Below are 23,163 nucleotides of genomic sequence, written 5' to 3' on the forward strand. Positions count from 1 at the left end.
CTGCAAACGATTTATGTGTTTGTGTGTAAAAAAAATGAAAGAATGGTGTTTATTTATAGTGAACTAATTTGTAATTCTTCTTCAGAAATAACTGAATATAAAGAGACAAAGATCACATGGGCTATGACAAACAATGAATTACAACCACACATAAATTGAATGGAGAAGAAGGGTTTCACATGGCTATGACCAACACTGGATTAGAACCACGCAGAAATTGAATGGAGAAGAAGGGTTTCACATGGGCTAACAAAGGGGAAATTAAGATACTGACACAATTATATATAAAGAGACAAATTTATAGAGGGGAAAAAAATAGAGTCGTTGGTAATTTTTTTTTTTTTATTTGTATTTTGTAAAATATATCCGTTGTAAAATTACAACGGATATATTTAAAACAGTACACACGTGTCAAGCAGCGGCTGGGCCAAGTGGCGCGCTCCCAGCCGCTGATTTCTATTTTTTTTTCTGACCTTTAACAGAAAAACAACGTCGTTTTGCAACATGAAACAGCAAAACGACGTCGTTTTGCATGAATATCAGTCCAAAATATTGGTGGGGACCACAGTGAATTAATTCATGCAAGTGCTTGCTCCTGCAATCGAACCCATGACCACTCAACATGAACAATTAAAGAGTTTGCCATTAAGCCACCACCTTATTTGTTCACTCATTGTGAACTATTAAAATGTTCACCCTTAAAGATGCTCTTAGGCCCGTTGCTTTCATCTAATTTTTGCCAAACTGAAATCATTTTACTGAACTGAAATTATATTTACTGAATTAAATTATATGTGCTAAATTGAAATTATTTTTACCGAACTTAAATTATATTGCTGGACTGAAATTAATTTTACTCGACTGAAATTATTTTTACTAATTTTCAATTATATTTCCTCTTTAAAGATACTAAATTTTATTGAACTAATATTTTTTTTATTTAATATCATTTTATTAAGATGAAGTGAATAAGGCCTTAATAAGAATCCATAAGACTATAATTTTTCTTATATGAATCACTAATATTAATCAAATAGACTTTAATGGTGAATAAAGTCAAAATGTTTCACTTAAAAGCGGAGGAAGTATTTTCAATTACCATATTTTGCCGAAGTCAAATATTTTTTACTAAAATTAAATCATTTTTGTTGATCTTAACTTAAATTATTGTTTTACAAATGAAGTTTAATTTATTTAAAATTATTACAATTTATATTTTTTGGTTATCACTAATTGCTTTTTTTTTTATTTATTTAAATTAGTAAAAATGATTATAATTTATATTTTCTGATTATTACTGATTGCTTTTTATAATTGCAACATTTCCTATAATGGAAATACTCTATAGTCCATCTATTTTTTTGAAATGGAAATGTTTTGGGTAAAAATACACAAGGCCATGTGGCCCAATTAGATGGTGACAAGTGTCACCTTCAAAGAGGTTCAAATTGAACTAATCCTCTGCTGCCACGTGGCATCCCCTATCATTGGGAAAAAAGGCGGCCTTTCTGGCCCAATTCCCAAGATAGCCCACCATTCCTAGGTTTTCGTAACCTAGGATGGCGTCACGCATTTCGAGACCCTATAAATAGGGAGATGTTCTCACCTGGGAGCACATTCAGAATATTCACGAAAACAGAGCAAATCATTAATTGCAAATATCTCTCGGAATCCGAGAAAATACTTTACTTTCCGCACTTTTTACAGACTCCATATACGTTCTAACTTGATCGTCGGAGGCAGAACCCCACCCAACAGGAGTATCCGTTGTTTTGCAAGTATATGCGTCCAGAATCCGGTCTTGGAATTGTAACTCTCATGAGGGACACAAAAGACCCCGAAACAGGAAATACTCTATATTTTAAAATGGAAATACTTTATACTCCCTCCGATTTTTATAAAAGTGTTTTATGTTGGCCATTACACTTGCCAACACGTTACTTTTTATTTTATTTTTTATTTTTTTTATTTTTACGGGGACTAATAATATCTCTAATTAACAATAAATATAAATTATAAAAAATTATATTTGACTAAAAATATCTCTAAGATTAACTCCAATAGTAAGCTAATTGTCAAATTAGCTTGCCATGTCACATACACTTTTAAGCTATACTCCGTATCATTTAGCTACTTTGAGCTCTAATGACTAGCTATTATATTACTACTTAAATGAATCCTACCTCCTTAATTAACTTTTTTATATCATTTTATTTATTCTATTTTTTTTTGGCAAGTTTTTTTTCTTTGCTTGGCCAAGCTAATTGTATTTTTTAGCTCCAAAATGATCAAGCTAGTAGTTAGAGATTATTTACTATTACAAGTAAGTCCCTAATTACAACCATCGGAGTTGCTCTAACTATCAATGAATATAAAAAGTGAGTACTGTATTACTATATCTCTATCTTCACATAGTCTCCACTCATACCTAACTCACATTTTTTTAAAATTGTTTTTCTTCTCTCATACCCCTTAATTTTACATAAACTATTCAATTATGGGTTTCCTTCAATTATTATCATTTTTTTAATTTCTCAACAGACCTCTCTTGCACAAATTTTTAACAAATTCAACCCACCGCATAAAACTTCATGCCGATCTAAGATTTTGGTGAAGTAAAATTAATTTTACTTAAGTGAACCCAGGTATATTGATTTATGTGTTATTTTAGTATTTTACTTTTATCATTTAAAGAATAAAAAAAAGCTATAATTATGTTACGAGGGGAAATATATTCACAAATTTACCCTCGTTTACGTTCGTATATACACCCCGATTTTGAGTGGTAATCTATAAAAAAAATAGTCGACCCAAATAAGCTCCAGCCCTTCCATCCGAACAAAAATAGAAATGGAGCACAACTTCAATGGCGGAGAAGAAGACTCACCAAAATCAGTCGCACCAGAAGAAGAGCTTCCTCAGCTTCAATGGAGGAAAGAGACTGTACCAAGGGTTTTCATAATCGTCAGCTCCAAGCTTCCTCAGCGCGACCTCATCTCTCTCTTACTCGTTAGCCCTTGGCTTTATCGCACTCTCGCCTCTAATCCTTCTCTCTGGCAGGTCGTCTTTTGTCTCTCACATTCTATCAATCAAAGAGTTGTTTTTGATGAATTTGCAGAGAATTTGGTTGTTTATGTGGTTGAATTTTCTTCTGCAGGTTCTTGATTTTCATGAGTTGAACAATGCCGGAAATCGGCTAGTAGCTGCTCTTTCTCTGGTTAGTTTGATTGCTCGATTTTGCGCAAATTCAGTTCAAATTACATTAAGATATTGGTTACTATTATTGTGATTTTGTTTGAATTTGAGAACTGTAAATTTGAGTATTGTTGTTTGTTACTGAGTGTGAAGCTGCTCTTTTTTCAGTATTTGTTCGAGTTTCTGCGATTTGCAGTTCAGTTTTACAATCGATTCAATTGCTATGATTGAATTTGTATGAATTTAATATTGCAAAGTTGAGTATTGTCGTGTGTTATTGAGTGTGATTTTACCTGCTCTTTCTCTGATTATGACATTTGCTATTTTCTGCGATTTAAATTCTATTTTATTTTAAATTCAATTTGATTGCTATGATTGTGTATTTATATGAATTTAAGAACTGCAAATTTGAGTATTGTTGTGTGTTATGGAGTTTGATTGTCGTGTGATATTTGCTGCTCTCTTTCTCTGGTTAGTTAATTTGATCAATTTTGCGTGATTTCAGTTCAATTTTACACTCAATTTGATGCGGTGTTTCTATATTTTCTTTTTCTTTTCTTTTCTTTTCTTTCTTTTTTTCTTTTTTTTTTTTTTATGATTTTAGAAAATTGCAAAATTTGAGTACTGTTGTGTTACTGGAATTCTGTTGTGAAGTTGGATAATTGATTAGCTGATGCTGAAATTTATTGTTGCAGCCTAGGTATAAGCATGTGAAGCAAATTAACCTTGAATTTGCACAAGATCTTGAAGACAAGCATCTTGAACTCCTCAAAAATAAGGTGAGAGCTGAATTTGAGAGGTCCATGTATTATTTGATTGTTTAGAAGTTCGGTAGGTTTGTTAACCCTATTAAATGGCTTGAGTGCTTTCCATCTAGTATTGTAATGCAAAAGACTATCAAAGCATTTCATAACAAAGTTTTTAAGAGCTAAAAACACCTAACGGGGGAAGGAAAGTGGTTAGTTGTATTATATATTAGTTTACACAGATGTTATGGCAACACTTTTTTCAACCAATATAGGATGATTATTTACTAACATGGATGGCTACCCTTGTAAGATTATACGGTGGCCAATACCATTAGTAATTTTGGACATGTTTGTAGCTCTTATTATGTAGTGAATCTGAAATTCTGAAGAGCTATTTTGAAATTTGATATTAAGATACAAGAATATATATAGCTTTAAGTTGATCCTATGTTGCATAGCATGGTGGGACTAGGAATCTGTAACTAAATCATTTATATTCTTTGGCATGCCTGGATCCTCTTTAGTCTTTACTGATTAAGAATGTAAAAGTGTAAGGAAAACTTTTACTCAAGGAATTATTTAGATTTAAGAGTATATTTTTGTCATATTTTTTAGTTTAGCAATATTCCTTGGGTAATATTGAATTGCAACCCAGTTGCTAACTATGTTGCACGGATACCGACACGGACACGGACACGGACACGATACGGACACGGGAAAACGGCAATCCTGAAATAGGGGACACGGGTACGGCATATAACAAGGCATATAATATATCAAAAAAACGAGAATTTGACAACCTATTCAATAAAACACTAAATAATTAGCCTCAAAACACACAATTTTGTTAAAACAAGTAAATAAACAAAGTGTACGAACGTAGTCTCATACATATCAAGAAACCATCAAACCAAATACATGTCTTAATAATAGTTTTACAAATCATAAATAAAATAAACAAAAGTACTAATAGTTTCATTCTTCACCATCACCAAGTACATCATCAAAAATCATATTCTCCATCTCGGGTTCATCAAGTGAGAGCTCGGCCATCTCTAGAATACCAACCTCTCCTAGGTTGTCATGCTCATCTCCACCCACATCCCACAACTTAGATCTCCCCTTAGTGTATTCTTCACTTCTCCTAGAAAGTAATCGAAGGTTGTTATGAATGTATACCAAGTCTTGAGCACGTTTAGGAGTAAGCTTATTTCTAGTGCAAGAATGAATAAACTTATAGGTGCTCCAATTCCTTTCACTACAAGAAGAGGAAGAAGGTTGACCTAATAGCTTATAAGCCAAACCTTGAAGCATAGGCACTTGGGAACCATAAGTTGCCCACCAATTTTTAGCATCCATCAAAGCCATATCATGCATGCAATCAATGTTGAGAAAGATCCCCTCTGATTTTTGTGAGAATATTGCAAATTCCGTGTTGATCTTGAATCTTTCATCGGGACTTTGGAAAAGCCTTCGAAAGCATTGTAATCTTTGTGTGGAAATTTCATTGTCGGCATTTGGAGCAACTCGTCCCGGGACCTCATTAAGCCATTCTTCCGTGTAAAATCTTTAACAACAAAATAAGAATAGCCATAAGAAATTAAATAAAAAACAAGGAAAAATAAATAAAGATGAATTAAATAAGTAAAACTTACCTTGGATTCAAAGAATGTGCTAATGAATGAAGTGGAGTACTACCCTTACTCCAACGACTACTAAGAATCCCTTTAACTACATTAAAGAAGGTAGATTGTTCATAATCTAGTTTACCCTCTTTCTTGTAGATGGCATCTTTCACCTTTTGAACCATAATGTCCCATCTTTCATAAACCAAATGCAAGGAAGATTTGTCGGTGTCACAAACCCTAATCATCTCATAGATTGGGCGTGTAAAATCAAGAATGTAATCAACTTTTTCCCACCATATTTCATCCAAAATCTTTTCCCTTACATGTGAGGCTTGCCCGCGTCGATCATCCTTGTATAAGGACCAATTCTCACTAATAACCATTGATTGAAGTGATGTTTTAAGGAGTTTCAACCTTTTAAGCATGCACACAATTGAAGCAAAACGAGTGTCGGCAATGCAAAGTAGTTTTAATGGCGAAAACTTATTGAACATTGAAAGCCTCATCGAATGATTCATTATGTAATTTTTAATGAACAAGGCATCTGCATGAACTTCCGTTATCCAATTACATTCATCATATACTTCAACATTATTCAACACATTCTTAGCTGCACAGATGCTTTTCATTGCAAGATTAAGTGTATGAACAACACATGGTGTCCAATATATATGAGGATACCTACCCTCAACCAATTCCCCTGCAGCCTTACAATTACTTGCATTATCTGTGATTATTTGAACAACATTTTGATCTCCAATTTCATCAATCACCTCACTTAGTAAGGTAGCAATGAAATCTTTGTCCTTAATCTCACCCGAGCAATCAATAGCTTTCATAAACATAGGACCCGTTTCAGAAGCAATCATAATGTTAATCAAAGGCCTTCTTTGTGGATCACTCCACCCATCACTAACAATGCTAACACCTTTTGTTTTCCATGTGGCTTTCATAGGTTGTAATAACCTATCCACATTTTCTGTCTCTTTACAAAGCAAAGTTGTTCTAAGTTTGTTGTATCCGGGAGGCTTATAACCAGAGAGATTAGAATTGGCAGCCATTGTATATGAACTAACATAGTAAGGGTTTCTAGCAAGATTAAAAGGCAACCCCCCTGTGTAAAACATTCTAGCAATTTCAGAATCCAAGTGGTCACGAGATTTCACATTAAAAGCATCAGAAATTGTATTTTTTGATTTCCTCTTCTTTACATTATCAAATGAACCTAGTCTCATTGATGTAGCTTCATTTGATGTGTGAGAAGATATGGGTTCATTTGAAAAAGGTGGAACTTTTGGTAACAAAGATTTTTTATAATCCTCGGATTCACGATGAAGCGATCTTAGTTTAGCAAGGTCATCAATTTTCACTTTATTACAAGTTTGAATCCCTTTCCCTTGTTCACCTAGCAAATGAGCTTTCACTCTAGTGTATGAACCATTTTTAACTTCGCCGCAAAAGTTACATTTCCAATTATAATTTCCTCCACCACCCGATATTTTATCACCCTTAACAACAAACTTCCACAAAGGGTAGGGGTCCTTAGACTCAGATGAATTACTACTACCACTAACATTGCACGAAGCAGAGGCACTAGAACCACTAGAAGACATTCCTGACAATTTCAACAAGACAACAATACATTTTCAGCAAATCAAACATTTATAGTTTAGCTCAAACAACACAATCAAATTACACAATGCACATGTGTTATATGTATAAGTTTATAGTGTAAATGTTAGAAATATAGAGTACTGTTTCATTTATATATACAGTATCCACATGCATATTATTTCTCCAAAACAATGGGCACTAACATACACAACATATATGATATATATCAATGCACTAATGCAGCAGTTGAAGGGCAAGCATAAAGTTTAGACTAAATGATCACAAAAATCACAAAAATGCACAATAGTTTAGACTAACTGAAAGTCTGAAAGCAAGTTTTTAAACCCAAAAATGGTCAAAACTCAAAAGGGGTAAACAAATAACAAAAACGAAAACCATAAAACACTACATATCTCTTAATCTAGAACATAATATTGAAGTAATTGAACCACAAAACGGCAAAACCATGATACAAATTACTGAAATTAGCCAATTTAAGCAAATCGTGAAGTGAAGGAATGAAATAAAATTAAAAATTTAAAACGAGAATGAGAGATTGAGAGGAATACCTGAGAAAGTGAGAAGGCTGAGAGCACCGACGAGAGTGACGCCTGGACGGCGGCGACGAGCGACGATCGAGCCGACGAGTGACGGGCTGACGGCGAGTCGACAAAGGATTGAAGGAATAGAGTATTAAAGTGGCCAGGTTTCGTGATGACTGAGGAGTGAGGACTTGCGAGTTGCGACGAGCGACGAGCCGACGACTGACGCTGTGACGGTGGACGGTGGGCGACGGTCAGGCGACTTCAGTCGGCGGCGATTTGGGTTTGAGAAGGTTGAGGAAGAATGAACTCGTGAAGAGGAAGATTGAAAGCAGGAGGGTTTGAGAAAAAAGAAACTGAGGGAGTTGGGCTGGAATAACAAAATGGCGTGTCCAACATAAAACGGGCCGTGTCATAGGGAGACACGGTCCGTGTCCATGACGTTTTTTTTTTAAAAAAATAGGGACACGGATTTTGAAGTGTCGGACACGTATCGCACCGTGTCCCACCCGTGTCGGTGTCGGACACGCGTGTCGACACGGACACCTCAGCTAGGTGGCGTGTCCGTGCTTCACAGGTTGCTAATACTCATTGATTAGTACTTTAAGGCTATATTGTCTTCACCTAAAAAATTTAGAAGTTTTGGAAAGACAAATTTAGATAAGTTCTAATCGTATCATATCAGTTTTACTTTTTACAAGTGTATACTCAGTTCAATATACACTACAATAATCTCTAATAAGTTCAAATTGATTCCAACAAGTTTATAGTAAGTTTAAATAAGTGAATATCAAGTGAAATAATCATTGGGGGTGCATTTATTTCTGTAGGTAAAAATTAGTTAGTTTTTTAGTTAGATGATAAATGTGTAATCATTTCTGCTGTTTGAAATAGTTGAACATTAGTTTCAACTGTAAAACGATACTTGAAAGCAACCAAAAGCTCTATTTACCAGTCTTACCACATGTACTATGGCTAATATATTGGCCTCACTGCCTCAGTTTTGAAGTGAATCTGTCTAAATTTATACTTGTAAATTTGCTTATTTACTGCGGTGCCAAGTGTAGCTAAAAAGAGCAAGGGCCAGGTTATTATTGTTGTTATTTCTGTGGTTTATCTTATTTTTTAATTTAAGGATTTGAATACTGCATCATATGTGCTCTGCTTTACCATTATCTGTTGTGACTTAATTCCATGATTGGGCAGTGCTCCAGCTCTCTTCAGAATTTAGAGATACTGAACTTAAATGGATGCCAGAAGATATCTGATCAAGGAGTTGAAGCCATTACTAGCGCATGTTCAAACATGAGAGTCTTTTCAATATATTGGAATGTTAGGTATGTATCTAATGTATTCATTAACAGTTTAAGTTACTAATCTGGAATACTATCTATGTTCTGGCTGATAATTTTATTGCTTGTTCTAGGGTAACGGATGTTGGCACGCAGCATCTAGTTCAGAATTGCAAACACGTTATCGATTTGAATTTCAGTGGTTGTAAGGTATAAATTCATTTAGATATGATTCTTGTTTATCATGACATAATGTTACTCAATTTGGTAGACCCCTGCAAACCACTAACAGAAATAGACAATTTAATACATGAAAATGGTGCATTTTGGCCTATTTTACAAACTAGGTAGCGAAGTGCATTATCATCCCCAATCTCTTACAATTGTATTAGTGAATTAACAGTGCATGAGATATATCCTGTTTTCTTTGTATCAACGAGTTGCTTATCACAGTTGCAAAATTTATTTATTTTAAACTTTTTGTTTCTAGGTATTACACATAGATTTATCTCATTCTTTAGTAATCTTGATTCTTGCATTTAATTTGTGTAGACAGTATATACTCATGGATTCCAACAAAACAGTAAAGTAGACTTTTCCTTCAATCCAAATATTTTTACATTCGTTCAGCTTAGCTCATCAATGAGCATTACAAGGATTTAAATAGAGAATTAGAGACGCAACCCCTTTGCAAGGATATCTAGGTCACACATCTTGCAACCACTGAAAGTGTGACAACTAGCCTTAGAATTTTCTACAACCTTCCCTTAGAAACAGATAAAAGTGACAATAGACTGTCTTTTTCTTCCAAAGCAAAAATACATAAGCCGGAGGATGAGGCTGAATTTCTTGTGAATGGAACCCCAACCCAATCACTACCACAAAAAGCATTGAGTTGAGCATTGGACTAACAAGCAGGACTTGATTAGGTGATTTAGAGAGATACCACAAAACACTTTTAGCTGATTGGAAGTAAACTGCAGAGCCTGAGCACATGTACTCTATTAGCAATATCAAGCCATGTCATTGTTAATTACATGAGTTTCCCATTATAGGGATCATGATGAGATAGTTGCTCACAAATTTTTGCTTGGAATTCTTTGAGTCCTGCGATTAGTTATCCCATATTCTTCTTGTAAATCTATTACTATATTTTAAAAATAATTTACTTGAGGAGTTGAGGTAATACTGTTTATAAATTCTTAACTAGATCTTTCTAATTATAGGTTCCCTATTAAGATTTTGGTAGTGGTGACGTTAATTATTAGGAAAATTGGCTTAAAATAATCCCAACTATTATCAGTGGGTGCAAAATAATACGACCTCAGTTATTTGCTTTCAGTAGTACCACCTTTTGTAATATATGTGCAAAATGGTGCGCCATCAGAGAAGGTTCAGGAATATTTCGTCCATATTCATTATTATATTATTTTTGTATTAATTATTAATATTTTTCCAAAATACATAATTCCTACATTTTTATTTACAATAACACATTATTTTGACATGACACACACTTTACGAGAGAGATTAGACTAGTTAACGTACAAATTAACTAACAAAATTTTACCACCAATAAGAAAAAAGTGTTATGTTTAAAAAAAAAAAGTGTAAGTTGCTACGAATAAAACTCGTAGCATAATTTGTTCGCTTACATAGTATAATAATTTTTTCAAGCATGTCAAAAGGTGTGTTGTAAGTATAAAAAACAAAGGAAATATTATGTTAATTTTTGGTTTTTAATACATTTTTTGAAACTAATTATATCAATATAATAATGCATTTAAATACTTTATTTACTTTTATAGGAGGAAATTATTAACATAAAATGTGTTTTGGAAAAAAAAAAACTTTAATATTAAAAAATTATAATAACTATAATATAATAATGAATATGGAAGTAATATTCCTTAAGATGCCTTTATCGGTGGTTGGCATACCATTTTGCACATACAGTGCAAACCTAATAGCAAATAGTTGAGGTTGTATTACTTCGCACACACCGTTAATAGTTGGTATTATTTTAAGCCAATTTTCCTAATTATTACCTACATTTCCAACCGAATGAGATTTTACCGACATACCAAGATGCATTGAAATTCACAAAGAAAATCACCATAAGCCTCAACTTTCAAGTTCTGTATTCTTACAACTACAATGGTTGGTATTTGCAATGTAATGGTGGTGCTAGAGGCAGAGGAGAAAAATATAGATATTAGTATTGTGGAATAGCCAACGTGAAAACATTGTAGTTGCAAACTTTTCATTAACAAAGGTTGTCAGTTTGATGATGATAATTGGTAAAATGAAAAGCCCTTCTAGGAACCATTTGTTTACAAATTGACGCCTAGAGTTCTTAAAATTATTGGAAGTACAACCATGGGCGATACATTTAAGAATAGCTGGTAAAGGTAGTTCCTCATTCCTGAGAAAGACGACTTGGCTAATCTTGCAGAAGGCAAAATTCTTGAGACATTGGACAAATGATGTGCTTTACCTCGCCAATGTAAACACTTGTAGTGTAGATACTAGATAGTGTACATTCAATGTTAGAGATTTGGTTCTTATCTAATATCCATGTGTAGATAATAGTTTTTTCGTCCTTAATAAAGTGTGTAGGTCGTCAATTTCTATAAAGGCATCTTGTATTTTTTGGTCTTATACATTGAATTAGGGTGTGTTCTATTTACCCGATTTTTAGTTATCTGAATTTATCAACCCTTATCTAAACTTATTTCAACTTATTAAACCTTATTAACACTTATTTGACCTTATTAACACTTATAAGATCATATTAGACATTCTTGGAACTTACTGTATAATATATTGGTAATATAAGTATATAACAATATAATAAAAGCATTAATATATGAAAATATTAGCATTTTTATTATTTCAATTAAAAAAAAAACAATTAAAAGTGTATGTAGTAATAACACCAAATGTAATTCTATTCTTCTAAAAGTTTGTTTCATAATCATCATCCGTCATCACTTCCTTCTTCCGTATCATCCTCTATGACATCTCTAACTGACTCCCATATATCTTTTGTTATTTTTTTTTCGAACACGGTTCATAGCTTTTTTTCTTAGTTTATCATACATATTATAATCAGTGGCATCATCTTTAAGATCTTCCATCTATTCTTTAATATGCCGAAACATCTTTCAATTGTTGTACGTAAAGAGGATTGTTGAAAATTATAATGCTCTAAGTTTCCAACAAGTGGACCCCTTTCTTCAAAATATGGCATATGCTCTAAGTCTGTTAAGATGGGGCTTTAATATCCATAGTATTTGTGGATATGTTGAGTCAACTAAAAAGTATTTTCCTATTCATTATTATACACTAAAAATAAGGTAGCATATTTTTCTAAGTAATAATAATTTTAAACTTGAAAAAGTACTTGAAGGTGGATGGGGGAATTTCTTGGTAACATCACCTAAACAATGTGTCTAAACTGTCGTGTCATTTGCTCTTCCTTATAAGCCCACATTAAGAAAAGTAAATAACATGTTAAATGAACACGAAGCCATGACACTCCATGTTTTGTTTCCTTTACGTCCTCTATATGGCTTAGCACCAACGTCATCAACAATTTCTTCTACTACGTATATGAGTATCATCTAAAGCTCCGACACAATCCTAAGAATGAAGATTTTTTTTTTAATTAAAGAACGATAAAAATGTAGCTTGCTAGGATAAACATTCTCACTAAATTAAATTTGTTACCTTGAAAAATGGCCAATATAATGAATTATTTTTAATTTATGGTGGTAATTCATTGAAACTCTGATATGGTCAAATAATATCACAAGATTATGAAATCAAAGCTTTAGATGAAAAAAACACATTAAAGATTATAATATCACAACATTGCTCTAAAGTAGATATAATAAAAAACACGAATACGTAATTAATAATATGTGACTCTTCGTACTTACCTTTGTAACATAATAAAATAAAGTTCCAGAAAATCACAATAAAAACACATTTATCAAAATAAAGCAGTACCAAATTTTAACTTATTCCATATTGAAAAAAAAATGAAACTTACGCACCCAAACTTTATAATAACATGTGCTAACCATCTTACACGACTTATTATGTTAGTTTAATAATCATGATCTAAACTATCATTGAAGCTAGGCCTATAACAATCATCGGGGAATTGGATTTTTTCCTCAAATAGAGGATTCTCGTTGTCCAAAAGAGAAAAAAAAATCACTTTCATTTGGATTACGTAAGAACTCCAACACCTGGAATATAAAAGACTTTCTGTAATTGCTAAAATGCTAACTGTTGAATCAATTTTTCATATTTTGATGGAGATGGTCTAGATTGTCTTAAAGGAACCAAGTTGCATGTTTCTTCTTAAATAATCCATGCAAGTTTCAATGTCATCTTTCACACTCTTTCTACTAGAGGTAGCAGTGCAATATGAACTCTTACATCTGTTAGAAGATATGATCTTGCTTTCATAGCCTGACCTTTCAACATCTTCCATATCATCATCTTTGGTTCTAAGTTCTTCATCAGAATCCCCAGAACCTTCCTTAGAGTTATCTTGAACAGGAATCATGTGTTGGTTGTGTTTGGTTTGTATGGTCCCAACAAATATGTCATACAACTTATTCTCAAACATCTAGGATTTCTTTAGAAGGCTTGAAGAATTCTTATAAGCCAATACAAAAAGAAAAAAGTTACATATTATTCCAAGTAATAACAAAAATATAAGTAGGAAAAGCAAAAGTCATAACCCAAATACCTTTATAAATGCTTTCCACTTCTCATCTTTTGGATCAATCACATGGTAACCTGTTTACTCATTCCAACCAATTCCAGTCCAACTTTTAAGTTCGTTCCAAGCTTTCCTTTTGTTTCTTTTCAAAGTCTTTCCCTATTTGTGCATTCAAATGTAATAAATTGTGTCCCAGTTGTACATGCCACCTTTTGGCCTTTTGTTTTCTTTTACTAAATCCAAAAATATCTCAATATCCTCATTGTTCCATGATGTCCTTTCCTTGGAAGTCATTGTAGTTTTGTTAATAAATAAAATATTCAAAGCAATATTAACTAGTATAATACTAATATGGGTGATGTTGGGACTTACAAATAGATGTTAAGAGCAAAAATGCACAAAGCAACAAACAGTCTAAAGTATTACTTTAAAAACAAAAAGGTACACAACTCATTTAGTCATTTTAGAAGTTCGTATACGTATATATGTTTTCTTATATTTAAGGAGTACTACGTATAAGTTAGCAAAGCATATCCTTGTTCAATTCACTTACCATCCATTCCATCTGTAATAATATGAGAAAAGCAACTGCTACTTTGCCTCCATATTTCATCTGAGAGCTAGTGAAGTTCAATTCACTTACTAAATAGTTCTTATTTTTAATTAATGAAATCTCGTGATTGAAAAAAAAAAAAAAAAGAATTAGGACTTCTACTACATATGTTATTTACTTGATTCTTTGATTTCTTATGTTGTCCTTATTGTATCTTTAGCTTTTCATGCAAGTACGGGCTACAGGATGTGATGTATTGTATTTAATATTTTTTAGTATAGTATAGAAGCTAAAAATACTACGAAATAACGTATGTACATGTAAAAGAAATGAACAAATGTGATGTAAAAAAAAAAACACGTCAAGCATGCATCTATATTCTGTCTCACTAGTGCTCATCTAAATTTGTCTATCATGTATTCATGTATCACGTATTACACTAACATATGGAAAAAATATTGTCAATGATAATGTAAGATAGAAATCATAATTTTCCTAACTAAGATTGTTTTAGAATCAGGCTTAAAAATTCCATTGAAAAAAATCAATAAAAATCAAAAATAGAAATTAAAGGCATTATAAACTTATGTAGCTTGTTTGTCTAAGTACACTGTTATTGATACTACCTCTGACAAAACCTGAAATATGTAGTATGAAAATAGAAAATTAGTATCAAAATAATAAAGTGATTTAAGAAACTCATAAACAAGCTCTCATACCTTGGTGTTTTGTGAAGATACGCCTAATTTTAGTTTTTGAATAAGAAAAAGTATGTGTATATATATTATAGTAATGGTAACAAATTGAAGAAACTAAAATCACTATTTTATAGCTTAGGAATAGTAGATACTTTACTTTTAACAACATTATTAATCTTTATTTTATAGCTAGGAATAGTAAATATTTTATAGCTTAGGAACAATTATTAAACTTCATTGTTAACAACACTATTTTATAGCTTAACTAAGTTATTAATCACTATTTAAACCTCAATGTCAACAACACTATTTTATAGCTTAGGAACAATTGATTATTTGACCTATAACCATCATATAATCATATGAATAGGTTTATTTATTTGCTTGACTTTTGTTTAAGCAAAACTTATATGATTGTCATGTCAGTCTTATCATAACTTATTCCTCCGTAACTTATTCCTTCGTTTCTTTGTGGTTGCAACACACACTTTATCACGGTATTTAAGAAAAGTGGACCTCACATGATATAATACACTTAAAATGGGGTTAAGAGGTTGTTAGGAGCATAATCAAGTGGACCATGAGCTGAAAATAAAGATAATAGTACAATTTTCTCCATTAAAACCTTTTCTTTTATAGTGTGTTGCAACTATTATAACATTTCCTTTTTAGGAAAGTGTTGCAACTATAAAGAAATGGAGGAAGTATAACGTTACTTTTTTTTTTTTTTTTGGTAATGCACACGTTACTTTATTCTTGTATGAAACAGATGATAATACAGCAATAAAAATAGACAAAAAAAAAAAAAAAAAAAAGCAATCTTGATTAGTAATACTCTATCTAATTGGTGGTTCGTGGAAAGAACATAACTTATAGTTTTAAAAAACATCATGAATTTATAAAATAACACAACATTGAAATAAAAGAATGATTTTTGAGGAATAGTTTTTAAAAAAGATAATTAATAAGTGCTAGTTGAAGTTTACCTCACATTAATGTCAATTTATATCAAAATATTCAATTTTCTAGATTTTCTCTATCTTAAATTATTTTCATCTAAAAATAATTCTAAGGTTTCATTTTCAAATTTCAAAAATTCAAAATTCAAAATTTCATTTTCAAAATAAAATGGAATAACATATTATTCAAGTGTAAAGAACATAATTTGTACTCCCTACGTTTTTTTTATTTGCATCACTTTCCTTTTATGGGTGTTTTTTTAAATGCATCACTTCTATATTTGGTAATTTTATATTATATTTTATCATTTCTCTCTCTTACTTTAAACCCCACTCAAATTATTTATCATTTTTCTCTCTTCTATGGTCCCCACTTAAATAATAAAAATATCTATCCTCTCTCACATACTTTCTCTTTGATGGTCCCTATCTTACTTTTACTATAATAATTTATTCACTCACTCACAATATTATGTTACTTTCCTAAAACTCCATGCATTCCCAAGTGATGCAAATAATAAAAAAAAAAAAAACGGAGGGAGTACTTCGTATTATATAATGATACCCAAAAAACATGTTTTAACTATATACCTTAAAGAACTTTCTTTGTAATGTAAAGAACGTATAGTTTAGACACAAAGAACATATTGGTTAGAGTTATTTCATTCCAATTAAAAAATGAATATGAATCTAAGAAATAAAAAGAACATTCATCATAATATAAAAAAACATATCTTCAACCTCCGAAAATAACACAAAAGGCAGAAAAAAAGATTAAAAAAATGAAAAATTGAAAGATACCTTTTCTCTCAATAATGAATTCGTCAATTACATTTATGGATTAAAAGATTCATTAGAACGATAAAATCAACTTTGTAATAACATTGAATCATTTCGAAACTCAAAATTTACCAAGATTACTTTCTCTATGTAAACTCAATTTCACTTTCTTAATAAAAAATGAAATTTTGTTTGCCAAAAGTAATATGGAATGTAAATAATAAATCAAATCCATAAATTAAAGAGTATAAATAACAAATCAATCCCTTAAATTTTGTTTTGAATTATTTTGCTCGTGTACTTTATATTTGTACACAATGTTCTTTCCGCGTTTTTTAAACCCTTGTATTTTGATTGGGTGGTACACCCAATGGTACACCCGGGTATATGATGTAATTTTCATACTCTATAAAGTATAATAAGTGGAAATAAGGTGAGGAGTACGTTAATTTTGAACTTATTAACTCTGAACTTATTTGGAATAAGTGAATATAAGGTGATCATGCCCTTAATTTCAATGACCCATGGATGTGTATGTAGCAATTGTAGTGATGTAGGATGTGCCATGAACATGAGTCAAGGTATTGGTTTCTGGTCGGTTGACTTCAATGTGTACATGTGCCTCAAAACTAAGTCGAAAAAAATGGCTCACAACATCTCCTCCATCAGCATCAATCTGTCTCAACCAATCTCCATAGTTGTAAATGCGTCTCCTCCAAGTTTTGTGAAAGGGTGTAATAGAGTATATAAAATAAACCTAGGCTTCAACCATTAGTTTAAGCTTTTGGTTGAGTTACCCCTTTAAAAATTAGATTAAAGAAAAATACATTCCATAAAAAAATAACTCTAAATATATGTATAGAAAATGGCAATAGGACTCATAGTTTAAGCGCCTATGCATGTACCATGGTATCAAAAACATAAACCATGCTTCTTGAAATATACGCTTGATCCTTGTGCCATGATCCAAGTGTATAAACAAACTTTTTGATGAATCAAAGAACATAGAAAAATTTACCTCTCACTCCTACGTGGAAGGTTTATATTCCCTGCCAATGCTTTCGAAATTTATGCGGACCGTCGCCGCATTAATATCAAAATAGTATCAACTAGGAAGTTTGATTTGTTTGCCTTGTCTAAAATATGTCGGAAGTAGGTGTGTGGTGGTATTATGGTTATTAGTGGTGAGAGTGGGAGGGGGAGGAGGAGAGTGGAAGGAGTATAAAAAGTAATCCAAGGGTAACATGGTTATTGTATATTTAATGTTAACTTGGAATTTGAGTTCTTCATTTCATGCAAGTTGGATGTCTTGATTGTGTTTCTACTTTTAGAAGAACTATCCTATGTCATTTTACTCGAACTCTTTACCTCAAATTTCAGTCTAAGATCCTTGACACTTGGACATGGGTAGAACATTCGGACACTTCTTTTAGGTAAAAATCATGCAAAATTTTCAATAAATAAGCAGTTTGGACACTTGAACACCTGTACTCTAATCAAACATTACACATGAGTCCAAGTAACATCGATTATATGCATCAAACTCCATAATTTAGTGATATCTTTACTCCATATGATTATCTGATTACAATGTAACTATAAAGTTGCATTTCCCTTTTTCTTTTGTTATCTTCGAATTTGACATTTGCTGTATTTATGTATATCAATCTCTCCAATCCTTGTAAAGTTAATCGTAAACTACCCGGATTTGAATTCTGGGTTCCGGCGTTCAGAGGTCTAGAAATCTGGCAGATCCAAAGCCAGGGATGGTTATTTGGGGTCTAATCCGGAATTGAACTTGTACATTGGACCCGATTGTTAATTGGTTCGGATCTGGATCCTGCAAGGCCGACCCAAAAATCTAATTTGTTGCCATTCCTACATGCTTCTGACTAGTTAGCTACTTAGCTATTGGTCAAAACTTAAGATATAAAATCATGTGCTTGGGTTGCTCCTCAGTGAGTAAATTTGTGCTTCTGTTTACTTTCCTTTTCCCATTTCTAATGGATAATTCAATAAAATGTGATCCAGAATATCTCTGACAAAAGTATGCAACTTGTTGCTGACGCTTATCAAAAACTCGAGTCATTGAACATTACAAGGTAATTGTAGTATAGGCATTGCAAGAATCAGACTAATGAAGGGTGTGTTGGTTGTAATTCTGGTGATGTGTCTAATTCCCATATTACTGCTTATGAAAACAGGTGCATCAAGCTCAGTGATAGTGGCTTGCAGTACATACTGCGCAGTTGTTCCTCTCTTAAGAGCCTCAATTTGTATGCCTTGTCTAGGTAATAGATAATTTCATATCTGACTATTCTTTCAATCCTATTAATGCCTAATGCTATGTTCTTATACTGACAAATTTGTTTATTTTATTCAGCTTTACTGATGAAGTTTACATGAGTATGTCACTTCTTACTCAACTCAGGTTCTTAGATCTTTGTGGAGCTCAGGTAGAAATATTTTCTTTACGATAAGACAATTGTTGAAACTCTAATCTTATAGGTTTTTGGTGCTGTAGAATCTGTCTGATCAAGGATTAATGTGCATTGCCAAATGCAATTATTTGGTCTACCTTAATTTATCTTGGTAAGAAAAGCTAAAGGCCTCCTCCAAAGATATTTGCTAAATAAAACAAAGTTGCAAATACATATCACCTTGCAATCTTTGCCTTCAACAGGTGTGTGCGTGCCACTGATGCTGGAGTCATTGCCCTAGCGGAAGGATGCTCCTACCTTGAGCTGCTTAGGTAATTTACCATAACTTGAAATCATTTAGGGACCACCTTGTAGGTGTTGTAGCTCTTCAATCTTTGTATCTCAGGATCTAAAACTGTGAACTTTTGTTTGCAACGTGTTTTTTGCTCCCCCCCCCCCCCCTCTCAATTTATTAATATTGTTATTGTGATTGTTATTATTATTTTTGTTATTGTTATTGCAGTGGTCTATTAAACAATAATTTGCAAACGTCGTACATTATGGTTATTTAGAATGTGAATTAACTAGCCTCTCAGTAGTTTCTGCATTGATATGTAAACCTTATTTTTGGCATCAATCTGATGTTTCTGAAGTAAAACTACAGCTTGTTTGGAATTCTTGGGGTGACTGATCAGAGCCTCGAAGCACTCTCAAGGTCATGTTCGAGTACACTCAAAACTCTTGATGTGAACGGGTGCATTAACATTAAGGTACGTGTGTATTCTACAACCGTCACTTACGTTTTGGAGTGAATGGATGCATTAACATTAAATTTGTGTCTAGTCTAAAACTCCCATTAATATGTTGGGGTGCCAATATGTCAAGTACATTATGGGACTTAAAAAACCAAGTCTAGTCTGTAGCATATCTTTGACATCAACTTTTCTTGCTTTTCTGAAAGATCATTGCATTAATCTACCTTTTTTCATTTTTTTAGAGAAGAACCCGTGAAGAACTGCTTCAGCTGTTCCCACTTTTAGAGTGTTTTAAAGTGCACAGCTAGTGCAATGCTTGTTGGACCACATCCTGATATCAATCTGTGTCTGGACAGTTTCTGCTTACAGCTTATGAAAACGTGCTAACGAATACATTAGAGCACATTCCAACTGTTGGATGAATCACCCGTAGTGTTTATTGTGATGCAGCAGCTTTTTCCCAGAATACAATTGTGGGAAAAGAAATTTTACATTCCAATAGTGGTAGAAACTCATGAGTCATTGCCATGATATGTTCAGTGAGTGATTTTATATCTTCATAATATGCAGTTTCACTAGGAAGTTGATGTGCACTTATTATGGGGTGCTAAATTCCTTTCCAAGTTTCCAGATATACACAAATTGCAAAATCGAAACAAATCCAGAATCAATTGGAGTCTCCAATGAAGATGGAAGAGAAGCGTTCAGGTTCAACTTTTGGTTTTTCTCCCATAACATTGTTTCTAATTAGATGTAATTTTTTATTTTTTGTGTTTTTTTTGGAGAAACTTCGTATTCAATGTATTGTGTGTTGATAGGCAACTATTTCTTAAGTGACACAGTAGGGCCTTTATTATTGAATGAAAATGTATGTTGAATGAGTGAGATGTTTGAATCGTTTGATACATCTTATCTATTTGGAAATTTTGTCTAGAAAAACCTTTTGAAGTGAACTTTTTGTTCGGTGAAACCTTTTAAATTTTTTTTGGCTAGGAGAAACCTGTTTATAAATTATTTTTGTTGAGGACAACCAAGTGGCACTTTTCGATGTTGACTCTCCTTTTTCCGGCATTGACTCGCTTTTTTCCCACATGTGCGTGTCACGTGCCTCCTATTTTTCTAATCACACCCCCTCTTTTCCTAATTCCACTCAAAATTCCCTCCAATTAAACACACTCTCCCTCTCCTCTGTGAACAAGCATCGAGGCAATTAATCACTTCTCTGCCATGGCTGCTACATCATTAAGTCCATGAAGTCCTCTTTGCCACAGGGTGGCCACACCCACACCTCAAATCACCACCTAGAACCATAATTGCTGCATAATTGAGAAAATTTTTAAAAGGGGGAAAACCCCTAATTTTTTTTTCAACTATCGAAAACATGAGAGATTGATAAATTAAGCACTTTCCTCTAGTCGAAACTTGTTGGGAAAGCCTTCAATTGCTTCGAATCAACTGAACTCCAACAATGGCTGGTTCACAGAGAGGAGAGAGAGTGTGTTTAATTGGAGGGAAAATAGATTGGAATTAGGAAAAGGGGGTGTGATTAGAAAAATAAGAGGCACGTGACACGCACATGAGGGAAAAAGGCGAGTCAACGCCGGAAAAAGGAGAGTCAACGTCGGAAAGTGTCACTTGGCTGTCCTCAACAAAATAATTTTATAAACAGGTTTCTCCTATCTAAAAATTTTTTTAACAGGTTTTTCCGAACAAAAAATTCACTTTAAAAGGTTTTTCCAGACAAAATTTCCTATCTATTTTAGTACATGTGTAACTCCCAAAGTTTGAAAAGTTTGAAGGTCATTAAGGCTAAAACTTCTTGAAATCTACCTACATACGCAGCAAACTTAATTTAAAGTCATGACTCATAATGGAAGTCTTTTTTTTTTTTTTTTTTGAACGGTGTTGTAAGGCACATAAAGGAAGTCTTGACGACTAGATAAAGAGGGTGTTTATATGGTGTTTGGTTTACATTTGGGTTATACCTAATCTATAATCTATAATATTATTAAAAGACAACATCATACCGTCATGTGTCACTGACTTCCATCTTTAATCCTTTCATTCCATTTGTTTTTCACTGATATCTAATCTTCCAACTTTTATATATGACATAAGTATTTTAATTTGATTCAATTTATTTCGATAAAACAAATATATTTCTTCTTATTTTTATTTATATTTACATTTATAAAATAAATTGGTATTCAAAAATTTTCTACATGTTCTATAAGTAATATTTCTTATCATATACCTAATATATAAAGCTAAACTTTTAGCTAGGTTAGGAGAAAACAACACTCGACATTTCAACTTTTCGCCAAGTGTCGCGTCACGTAGATGACAATTAATTATTAATATAACACGCAGGTTTTATTTGAATATATTTTTTGAAGAATGGGATAAAAAAGTTGGATAGATTCAGTAAGATAAAAGTTATTTTAGTGTTTTATTTTCAATAAAATTTGGATGATTTAGTAGGATAAAAAAGTTTTTTTTAGAGCTTTATTTTCAATAAAACTTTTAGTTTAGAATTTTATTTTCAATATAATATCAATTTTTCTATACAAATGACGGATCCAGAAAGGTACAAAAGGAAAAAATAAAAAATCAGAGAGTATTATTAAAATTAAATCAATATAAGCCAAAGTTTGAAGTCTTTGGGGAAAATCAATCGTACATAAGTATTTTAAATTCATATCAATCTCCTATCTAGCTACCATATGGACAGTCATATTACCCGCCCATCACACATGAGTATAATAAAAAATAGGATATTTTGGATTTTAACACCTGACAAATACCCGAAAATGGGTTTTAACACCTCCAAAAAAAAAAGTTTTATTTTAACACCAGACAAATGTTACGAAAATGGTTTTTACCACCACTTAACGGTTTCCGTCCAAAAATTCCGTTAAGTGGGGTCTACAGTGACACGTGTCACCATTTTACTTGTTTTCAAAAAATAAAAATAAAATAAAAAAAAACATAAAAAAAAATCTATTTATTTTTAAAAAGCTCAAACAACCAGAATGCAGCCACCAACGGTGGCCCTTCTTCCCGGCCAACCCCTGAACCACCCTCTCCTAGCCCCTCGTCACCGGATTTCGCCACCGGACCTTTCTGAACACCGGAATTCGACGTACCCTCGCTTCCCGTAGCCGAAATTTGAGAACCCCCACTAAAAATCGCGCCCAGAAAATCGCGCCCAAGCGGTGGTAACAACCTTCCTTCCCC

At 32.6% G+C, this 23,163-nt stretch overlaps 2 protein-coding genes across 5 annotated transcripts; one reads left to right on the top strand and one right to left on the bottom strand.

The window, feature by feature from the left end:
• Positions 1–2,674: 2,674 nt before the first annotated feature.
• LOC110704817 (F-box protein At3g58530-like) lies at positions 2,675–21,699 on the top strand. Of its 2 annotated transcripts, none has more exons than XR_002508011.1 (12): positions 2,675–3,060; positions 3,158–3,217; positions 3,891–3,974; positions 8,935–9,065; positions 9,155–9,230; positions 18,783–18,853; positions 18,956–19,042; positions 19,135–19,207; positions 19,276–19,343; positions 19,435–19,503; positions 19,825–19,941; positions 20,169–20,285. XR_002508011.1 is itself a non-coding variant. In XM_021882638.1 (12 exons), exons 1-12 carry the CDS (start codon positions 2,851–2,853, stop codon positions 20,232–20,234), a joined length of 1,101 nt encoding a protein of 366 aa, XP_021738330.1. In that variant the 5' UTR covers positions 2,689–2,850; the 3' UTR covers positions 20,235–21,699. The 2 variants fall into 2 exon arrangements, 1 of the variants encoding a protein (XP_021738330.1); XM_021882638.1 differs by having other exon boundaries at positions 2,689–3,060; positions 19,836–19,941; positions 20,169–21,699.
• Positions 4,680–8,304, bottom strand: LOC110704816. Of its 3 annotated transcripts, XM_021882637.1 has the most exons (4): positions 7,756–8,304; positions 5,600–7,187; positions 5,249–5,511; positions 4,920–5,088 (listed from the first exon to the last, which is right to left on the bottom strand). In XM_021882637.1, the coding sequence occupies exons 2-4, from the start codon at positions 7,183–7,185 to the stop codon at positions 5,018–5,020; spliced, it is 1,920 nt and encodes a 639-aa protein (XP_021738329.1). In that variant the 5' UTR covers positions 7,186–7,187; positions 7,756–8,304; the 3' UTR covers positions 4,920–5,017. The 3 variants fall into 3 exon arrangements, with proteins under 3 accessions (XP_021738327.1, XP_021738328.1, XP_021738329.1); XM_021882635.1 differs by having other exon boundaries at positions 4,680–5,511; XM_021882636.1 differs by having other exon boundaries at positions 4,680–5,511; positions 5,600–8,304.
• Positions 21,700–23,163: the final 1,464 nt, after the last annotated feature.

This window comes from Chenopodium quinoa, unplaced genomic scaffold (assembly GCF_001683475.1).
Source record: "Chenopodium quinoa cultivar QQ74 unplaced genomic scaffold, ASM168347v1, whole genome shotgun sequence".
In the NCBI taxonomy this organism is placed as follows: domain Eukaryota; kingdom Viridiplantae; phylum Streptophyta; class Magnoliopsida; order Caryophyllales; family Amaranthaceae; genus Chenopodium; species Chenopodium quinoa.

Coding starts and splice junctions, on each gene's coding strand:
- LOC110704817 (XM_021882638.1), top strand. CDS start 2,851: ATGGAGCACAACTTCAATGGCGGAGAAGAAGACTCACCAAAATCAGTC. Junction 3,975..8,934: donor TTGAACTCCTCAAAAATAAG/GTGAGAGCTGAA, acceptor ATGATTGGGCAG/TGCTCCAGCTCTCTTCAGAA. Junction 19,504..19,835: donor TCCTACCTTGAGCTGCTTAG/GTAATTTACCAT, acceptor GTAAAACTACAG/CTTGTTTGGAATTCTTGGGG.
- LOC110704816 (XM_021882635.1), bottom strand. CDS start 7,185: ATGTCTTCTAGTGGTTCTAGTGCCTCTGCTTCGTGCAATGTTAGTGGT. Junction 5,512..5,599: donor GCACATTCTTTGAATCCAAG/GTAAGTTTTACT, acceptor TTGTTGTTAAAG/ATTTTACACGGAAGAATGGC.